The sequence below is a fragment of the Electrona antarctica genome (assembly GCF_951216825.1).
Source record: "Electrona antarctica genome assembly, chromosome: 3".
NCBI lineage: Eukaryota > Metazoa > Chordata > Actinopteri > Myctophiformes > Myctophidae > Electrona > Electrona antarctica.
Window position 1 is genome coordinate 33,887,816 of NC_136808.1, and position 9,644 is coordinate 33,897,459.

The following is a 9,644-nucleotide window of genomic DNA, read 5'->3' on the forward strand; positions in this document are numbered from 1 at the left end:
AATCAAGGGAGGAGATACATCATTCATAAGATAACAAGGGTTCAAGGTTCAACTTTATGGTCATCCATTGTGCATTAAAAACCAACACAACGGATAAAGTCTCAAGAAACCACGTTAAAGCTACTCTAATCTATATTAAAATGAATTTGCTTGAAAACTATAATCTCTAAAACTAAAGTGCAATAGCTCAAGCGCAAAATGTGCAAATTGTCAATACATTAGCCACAGACATATGGCCATATACAGTAGTCCGGGCAATGTACAGTAGTGTTCAGTGTGTGTGCATTCATAAGTCTGATGGCGGCCAAAAATAATGTATTCCATAGTCTTTGTGCAGCAAGGTTGAGAAACCGGTTGCCTGGCCGTGGCCGCTTCGGACAGACTGTCCACGCATCGACATCGAAGGATGCTCACCTCCAACTATGCGCTGGGCTGTTCTCTCTGTAGTTCCTTCTGCTGAAGAACAGTGCAGCTCCCATACAACACGATGATTCCACCCATCAGGATGCTCTCGATGGTGCAGCTGTAGAAGGACCTCAGGATACGGGGGCTGACCCTGAACTTCTTCAAGCGCCATAAGCATTACAGGCATTGTTGTGCCTTTTTCACCATATGGGTGGTGTGAGTGGCCCACTTGTCATCAATGTGTGTGCCGAGGAATTTAAACTCACTGACTGGTTCCACTGCAACTCCATCAATGTAGATTGCAATGGCATGTGCTCGCTTCTCTGTTGCCTAAAATCCACAATTAGCTCCTTGGTCCTTCCACTGTTGAGAGCTAGGTTGTTCTCCCGGTACCATAGTGGCAGTTTATTGATCTCTATAGGCCGCCTCACTGGCATCGGCCATCATGGGGACTGCCCTTAAGTCAGACCTCCCGTTAGTCCTACCTGTGCTGCAGGTTACGAATCACCCGTGCTGCAGGTTACAAATCACCTGTGTGAGGTTAAGTTTTGGTTATAGGGTTTGGGATAGTGCTAGTAATGGTCAGACTATCCCCATGAGTGTGATGTTGTCAGCCTACTTAATGATGGCATTGCAGCCTTGCGTGGTCACAGTCATGTTTGTTCAAGGAGTACAAGAGGGGGCAGAGCACACATCCCTGGGGTGCATCGGTGTAGAGGGTCATTGGGTCCGATGTTATGTTCCTCATCCGCACCACCAGACCATGGTTCGACATCCCTTAGAATACATGCTAAACTTACAGTAGAGACTGTAGAAACTTACAGTAGTGACTGAAGGTAAAGTATTCGCCTATTCAGTAATGAAACATACTATACCAAATAATATTTGGCCTTGGAACGTCTCGGAATCCCCCAGGAGGAAGTCACTAATGTTGCTCTGGAGAGGGAAGTCTGGAGCACTCTGGTGGAGCTGTTGCCCCCGCGACCCGACTACGGATAAGCGGTTGAAGATGGATGGATGGATGGATAAAACATTTGATTGAATGAATGTCTTTGGTTGTGTTGTTAGGAGGGACTAATCTGACTCCGCCAGATGGTGACAGTAGAGAGTACACAGGTTAATAATAGAATACAAAAAATCACACAGATCCGTCTTGATCACATAATGATCATGTGAACCGATTTATGTGATATTTGGATAATATCTGAAAAATTGTTTCACATATGTCGGCCTCCTGGTGGGAATATTTGAAAGGCCAGATGTTTTTACACAGATCGGTAGGTAAACTTTTAAATTCTCATGGCATCATTATAGCAACTTGAAGTTTCTGAATACTTGCTTTTTTTGTAGCTTGACCACAAGTGGGCAGTGTAGAGTGGTGTACTGTGTACAGTAAGCTCTAGTATATATCACAGAGGTTGATTTGAACATTTCAAGTGGCATTTCTTCTTTTGCCTATATTGGGAATGTGCATACAAAATTTCACGGAAATTGCACGCTGTTTCCATGATTTGAGGCATTTTGGGACAGATGTTCGGAGTGTGTGTGCCCAACCGGGCCAACGGTGCCAGAGATTAGCTGATGGACGGACACACGGACGGATGGACAGATAGACAGATGTGGTGCAAAACATACTCTCTCCCCATGCCTTTGACCTGGTGGAGTCGCAAAAGTTTTGTATCCTTGACATGTCTCAGATGAACATGACGTAACGTGTTTTTCCTGTATGAGGTCTAATAAAATCAAATCATGATGCTATGGAAACTATGCGGAAATCCGCCAAGCCTCAATCCTTCTGGTAATTTTCGTAATAAAAAACAGGTCAAAGGCCTAGAAACACAGTCAGTAAGTGGGAGTAGAGAGTGAAACAGTTGGTGTGCAAACTGATTGTGACCCTTGTCATTGTTTCTGCAAAATGTGTACTCCAGTCCATACACAATGAACCCCTCACATGCACATATGTGCATGCATGGGAAAAGGATAAGATACTGTATAATATGATGACTTAGTGCAAAATATTCCAAATGTAAAATTGTATTAATCATTCATATCAACAATCCTACACTTGTTAAGTTGGTACAGGAAGGCTGACACATTGACACAAAAAACCCCTGTAACTTTACAACTCAACTCAACTCATTTAACCTATATTGTAGTCATCCTCTCGTCTCGTTGCGTGGTTGGCTTGTGAGACATGCAGGATGAAAGAAACATGCATAATCAGAGGAAATAGTGACGTTGACGTGTTTTCTCTCACCACTATAAATCTGAGAGCATCTTCTCCATGGCCTGTAGAACTACAAAGGCAACCAAACACTATTAGAAATTGAAGAAGAAAAACATTACTGGTACCAACTATTTCACAGAACTGCATAACACCCAGCGAAGGTCACTGTTCACAAATACATGAGGAGCATCTTGAAATACAGCATCATGTTTCTTGCATCAAAGGCGTCTAAACTAATGGTAAGACCCGCTAGTTCTATGTTTTTAAAGTATCATTATGTACATATACAATTCACTATTTACATGTATTTGTCAAAAACCTTTCTCCAACACTTATGAACATTATTATTATAATAATGATTTCACAATTGAAAAGACAAACATAATGTATTTGCTTCATCGTCACTAAGACATATAGCCAATGTTTTGGTTACAAGGATGCCATGCATGCTATAGTGGCCCTTACTGCTCCGTACACCCAGTGATACGACAGTGAAGGTCCACAGAAAACTATACGGCAATCCAATCAATAGTTACAGCCCAACCAACCATTACATCTGGGCTAAAATGGTTCTGATTTGAATTATTTCAGCTAGAGCTGGCTCACAACACTTCCTCCCCATGTCTTAGGTGGTCTGTATGATGATGATGATGATGGTGGTGGTGGTGAGAGAGTCAGCGGCGATGCCTAGAGATCACCCAGTGAAAGGAGGCGTCCAATCGAGACACAATCACAACACAGCGGTTCACAGGAAACCGTCGGAGGACCTTGACACAAGTGCAGAAATGGTCCACTTGCAGCTGGACACCAATGCTCTGCGTCCCACTAGCTCTCATAGAGCCCTCTGGAATCACTCCACCTCACCCTGGACATACAAGTAAGGCATAAGGACAGTACAGGACACCATGAGAAGTTACTATTCCGACATTCCATTTGTTTTGTACCGCATGTGACTAATGCCACCACCCACCTGCATGCACTTGACCGGCCATTGCCATTGATCAAAGCACGGACAACAAGCTCATAAGTATGTATTTGAGTAATATATACTTATGGGCCTTGTTGTCCGTGCTTTGACCAATGGCAAGCTAAGGTGCATTGCTGATACTTTCACAGATGTAATGAATAAAGTCAACTAGTATAGTTGAGTAAAAGTAGAATATTTTCCTCTGAGATGTAGTGGATTAGAAGTAAAAGTTCTGACATTTTTAAATGCTCCGGTAAAGTAAAATTACTTGAGTAAATGTACTTAGTTACTTTACACCATCTGAAATGGCCAGGTGCAGCAGTTGTCTCTCTTCGCCATTTCGTTAACTCCTTCTCTCCTGTGTTCTCTGCTCCCTCCTTTCCTGTCCGCAGCAATACTTACGACGACAGCCTCTTCCCTCTGGTCATATCAGAGGCCAGGTGCACGCTGCAGGGGTGTCTGGACGCCCAGGGCGTAGAAGACTTGAGCTTGGAGTCCAAACCCATCCTGCACCAAATGCTGGTTCTGAGGAGGGTTCTGACACCAAGGCCCGGGGGGAAGAACAACTACCACTACCGACTGGAGACCAAGGTGGTCTCGGTGGGCTGCACCTGTGTCCGACCAAGCATCCGGTACCAGAACAAGTGAACTGATAAAGGAGTTGCTTTAGAACCATTATTGGTTCCACGTCGATACATTTTCACTTTTCAGTCAACTTTGTGTTGCCCAATTGAATGTGCAGTTTACATACAAAATGGTATAATATTTAAGAAATGTATTTATTGCATAATTATTTTAATTATAATAATAATGTTTTCTAATTCAAATGATTCATGTACAGTAGTAGTAATGCACGTGTTTGCAGCGATGTGTAAATCAGACGTATCCTCAAGTTGTAAACACATTCAGATGACTGCTGTATGTATTATAATGGTGTTACATGTGTTATTAATAATTTATTAAAAAAGGTGAATTGTACGTATTTGATCAAATAATAATTTTGTAAAAGTTTACACGTTTGACAAAAGTGTCATTCTTTTTTTATTTTGGTCTGAAATTCAAAATAGAACACAATTTCCGTACATCATCATCATCATCATCATCATCATCATCATCATCATCATCATCATACCCTGACTGCCATTCATGTCATTACATTTGCAGTGAGGATTTTCAGGGCCTACAGACCTATACCGCACAAAAATGTGTGCGATATATTGGCCGTGAAATACACTCACATGCGTGCGAGCGTGCGCGCACACACAAACACACACACACACACACACACACACACACACACACACACACACACACACACACACACACACTCACACACAGATGCATATAGACAGGTGGACATGCAGCCAGTCACACACAGGGCATGGCAGCAATGCCCTGAGCTGGCAATGATGAGACGCAGCATTCAAACGTCCATTGTGACTTTGTGATGTCTTCAGCAACATATCTGGGGTGTCAAACCTTTACAAGAAGTCTTTGTTATATAAAGACTCTCAGTTCTACTAGGTGGTGTGGGATCTGAAAGCTGTAGGCACAGTCTCCTTATATCAGCCGCATCGCGAAACCCTTTCTCTGAAAGGAAATCCTCATTGCATCTTCTAAGTCTCGTAGTCCAAAGTTCCAAACACAACTTAGCCGCCATGGGCTAAGGACAGCGGTCAAATCCTCTTGTGTGAGCAGCCTTTCAAATGGCTTCCAAATAAGTTGAGCTCGTGTTGTGATCAGGCCATCATGACACCTAATGAAGACAGAACGGGACAGAAAGGGGCATGTTAGTGGGTATACAGTAGCTCACATGCTAACACAGCAACCCACGACCCAGGGCACACCACCTAGTAATGTACAGTATGCTAAAAACTTGCCTTAACCTATAATGCCCTTAAACTGACCATTCACAACTACAGACTCCTAATAGGTGTAACTAGCTGTGCTGTGCATGGCAGGTTATTTACACAGCATGAATGAGTGTGAATATGACACAAACACAAAGTGAACATAATGTCCACATGGACAAATAATACCACAAGCACATAGAACACAGAATGTAAAAGTAAAACAGACTCAAATCAGAATTGGTTTCATTTTAATACATTAAATGTTTCATTTACATGTAATTAATACTCAAGCACACACTGCGTACAAAGACATAAATGCATATTGCAATCAATATGTTAAACTGAGTGAAATTCTGAAGTCACTGACATTAACTGCATGGTCACCGTAAACACGCAAATGCACACAAACACAGAAAGCACAAAGCATGCACAATGACAGGATGTGACAGAGAAAGTGGAAACCCAAAATCTAAGTCAGTCAATCAATGTTCTGAAACTACTCACTGAAAACAAAGGAGTTTTATTGTAATAAAACAAAAATAATTTCTGGCATAACATGGGTAAACCTCAGTATCTTTTGAGCCCCTTGCCAACATTGCTGAGGGTGTCATATTCTTGAATTGAGTTGACACCCTGAAATTATTATGGGCAGACACTAGACAGCGCTTAGCAAACATCTTGTAAACTAATCTAAAACTGCACAGGAGCAGTAGTCTATGCCTATTTTGTTCTTAGTGATATTGCCATATTTAACCAAGAGAGTATTTCACACATTTGAGATTATGTTTCCTTGATCTGCTGCTAAACGTAGTGACCTGTCAGCCTATTATTGACTTGCCTTCTCTGTGCTCTCATTTAGCCTACAGTACATTAACATCGGAATCACTGCAGACTGCATGGTCATTTTGTACTGTCTGTTACTATACTCCCATTGAAGGGAAATTGTTCTGTTTTTTTTATATGTGAGTTTGATATCACACACCCCAAGATTCTGGTCAAATAGTTGAAAAACATTTTTCTTTTTTAAATTGCACATTGACACTACAGTTACTAGTTAATGCTAAAGGAAACTAATGAAGACAGTGCCTAACAAGAAACCCATATTGCCTTGTGCTGTAGTGGTGTCAATACTCAATATACAGTATAAGAACAATTGTAGAACCTTGGGATACAGTAGGCTATATATGTGATATGAAAGAATGTGAACATGAAACATTGATCTCATCCTCTTGTGAATTGTCTCATCATCTCAAAATCTCCTCCTCATTCAGTTCTTTGTTTTTCCTCACCTCCACACTGTGCTTGTCCTGGAAGACATAAACAGAGAGAAAAAACAAACCTTCAGTAATCTTTGTCCAAGGTGTTCACAATAAACTGGCCAGTCACAAGGTGTACAGTCGGCGAAAAACTGAAATATCGTATTGTGTTCTATGGCAGTGGTTCCCAAACATTTTAGACCCAAGGAGAAATTAGATGTTTACCCCGGTGAAAATAGCAGATCTTCAGACCGAGTTGTGAGCTTGCAGATCGGCAATTTTCTCTATTTCTTAAACGTTTGTTTTCTAATTTATGGAATTTCTGTTATTTCTTAAGGAAATGCAACACATTTTAGATCTGCTACTTTCAAAAGATTTTCGTACAATTCTGCATAATGAGTACTTTTACTTGTTGTACTTTACGTATGTTTTGATGCCAATACTTTTGTACGTCTACTCAAGTCAATTTTGAATTCTGAACTTTCACTAACAGAGTATTTCTACATTGTGGAATTGATACTTTTACTTGCTAATGGTCAAAAGGTCTTCCTCTCACCTTCTCCTGTAGGCGCTCCAGCATGGCAGACAGGTGGGCCTGGCGGTTCTCTTTGTTGGCCTCCATGCGATGCTCCAGCCTCTCTTTGGCCAGTCGGATGAAGTTGCTGTGTTCCTCCTGGGCCTTGAGGAACACCTCGCGTTCATGTTCTCTCTTCTCCGCCAGGTGTTTCAACAGCTCGGCCTCCTGGCACTATAGGGGGAGAGATAGAGAAATGCTTTGCTCGTTCACCATAGACCTTCAATTTGGTAGAGCAAATAATAATAATTGTAATAATAACAATTATTATTATTATTATTATTATTAACTATTATTATTATTAGTATTAAAATACAGTTCCTGAAGAAACAGTGTGGGCTCGAGTAGCTCTATAGTCGATGATGATGTATTGACCCACATGGTGTCACAGCCACCTGGTCTCCCTCTGTCTTCCTATTGGTTGACCCACATGTCGTCACAGCACAGAGGGCAAACGGCACCGGGGATAATTACGATAACAATAGTGGACTCGCTCGCTACTCAAGCCCACAATAATGATTGACACTGCGACGCGTTGTGAGCTCATAGATCAGCTCTATATAGCTACTGAAGATGCGGCGTACAACATGGGTTTCTGCATGGGTTTCCTTGAGGACAAATTCTTTCAGCGCAAAATGCTGCGTTCAAGTTCAGGAGAGCTCGGAAAGAGGCAATTCTCCTGAATGCTGCCTTCGGGTATGGCATGGAATGGAAAGGGGGGCATTTGCGTTTATTTCATGGTCTGGAGAGGGCAGTTTTTTACAGATGGGTAAAAGGGCAGGGGCTCAAGCCCCCTGTGTGTGCCATTCGTTTAGTCTCACCTTTCTCCTCTCCTGTGCGGCGTCCAGCTTCCTCTGTATGTCCTCCAAGGAGGGCGGAGTGCGAGGAGGTGTGGTCGCCCTGAGCTCTGGGCCCACGTCGAAGGAAGGCGGCTTCAGGATGACCTCAAAGGCCTGGCCCGATGTCCTCTTGTTCAGCTCGATCACCTCCATGTCCCTGATGATGCACAGGTTCAGGTCTACCACACCTGGGGAGGAGGGTTGAGATCAAACTGTATCTGTACGGTACCACGGAGGGAATAGTATACTAAAGCTCTAGAATCTATCAATAAATGTACTATGTTTACAGTCTATCACCAATGAAAATATGAATGACTTTATGTTCTTCTATGCATATCAACAACAGGTGCATGAATAGGCCTATTGTACAGTCATCGACAGAGATGAGAGGAGTGGAAAGGTCTTCCTTACCTTTCTTCTTGTCTGAGGGTTTTTCTTTGGGCAGAAAGCAGGAGCAGAAGATGGACACAAGGGGGAGCTCCCGCATCTTTTCTTTGTATGCTGCAATGGAGAGAGCAAGAGTACTGAGATGAGAAAATGATGTCATTCCATGGACTCTGCAACTGTATCTCTCTGCTATACTCCCACACATCCCCATGCACCGTTTTCTCTTCTTTCTTTCTTTCTTTCTTTCTTTCTTTCTTTCTTTCTTTCTTTCTTTCTTGTCAAATCATTATACTTTATTGGAATCAATAAAGTATAATGATTTGACAATAGTCCAATAACAAAATAACACACACGCACGCACGCACGCACGCACGCACACACACACACACACACACACATTGTACCTGTTAGCGTCATGGTGATGTCCCTGTAGTCTTTCAAAAGACACTGTGGTGAGAGAGACAGTTCTGTTCCTGTTGGACAGACAGACAGACAGATTAGGCGTGACACTACACCTGTATTCCTGCTACTGTAGGGTTACACTTCATTTTATTTGTTTGAGGGGCACTAGCCCCTCCTATGCCCAGCTTTGTGTGTGCATGTGTACCCCATATAGCGATGATTTGATTGGCTGAGGTGATAAGGAGGTGATGTATGATGATAAGAGTTGGTGATGCTGTAAGAGAGTAATAGTTGACACTACGAGTTATCAACGTTAGCCCGCGCCATAACCTACCTACCGGCAGCCAACTTCTATCCATGGACTTTTAATGTTTGGTTATAGCACTTTTAACAACATAGAGTAGCAGCCAATCTATGGACTTTGATTTTTTGTTTATATCACTAAATGTGACGTCATGTGGCGGCCCGACTAATTAGCACATATTTTTAGGCCCGACCCGGCCCTAAACGTTGAATGGGTTGACATTGAGAGAGGCCTAACCTCAGCAGATACTGTTGCAACGGTAATTCAGACATTTTGACAAGAGCAGAGGTGACAACCACCGCACCGTCTACAATCAAATTAGAACGTTGTGGAGAGAAGAAAATATTTCCATCGATCTGCAGTACTGGTCTGTGCTGTGTTGGCCACTACGGATCCATGTACAAATACAATACAGTATCTCTTAACACAT

General features: G+C 42.4%; 1 protein-coding gene across 1 annotated transcript; it reads right to left on the bottom strand.

Annotated features, from left to right (window-relative positions):
- Positions 1 to 5,274: 5,274 nt before the first annotated feature.
- Positions 5,275 to 8,969, bottom strand: LOC306920444 (stathmin-4-like). The gene is made up of 6 exons (XM_079497200.1): positions 8,913 to 8,969; positions 8,533 to 8,622; positions 8,104 to 8,309; positions 7,265 to 7,456; positions 6,742 to 6,759; positions 5,275 to 5,355 (listed from the first exon to the last, which is right to left on the bottom strand). Exons 1-6 carry the CDS (start codon positions 8,923 to 8,925, stop codon positions 5,347 to 5,349), a joined length of 528 nt encoding a protein of 175 aa, XP_079353326.1. The 5' UTR covers positions 8,926 to 8,969; the 3' UTR covers positions 5,275 to 5,346.
- Positions 8,970 to 9,644: the final 675 nt, after the last annotated feature.

Coding starts and splice junctions, on each gene's coding strand:
- LOC306920444 (XM_079497200.1), bottom strand. Junction 8,310..8,532: donor ACCCTCAGACAAGAAGAAAG/GTAAGGAAGACC, acceptor CCTCCTCCCCAG/GTGTGGTAGACCTGAACCTG. Junction 7,457..8,103: donor CCGCACAGGAGAGGAGAAAG/GTGAGACTAAAC, acceptor CTCCCCCTATAG/TGCCAGGAGGCCGAGCTGTT.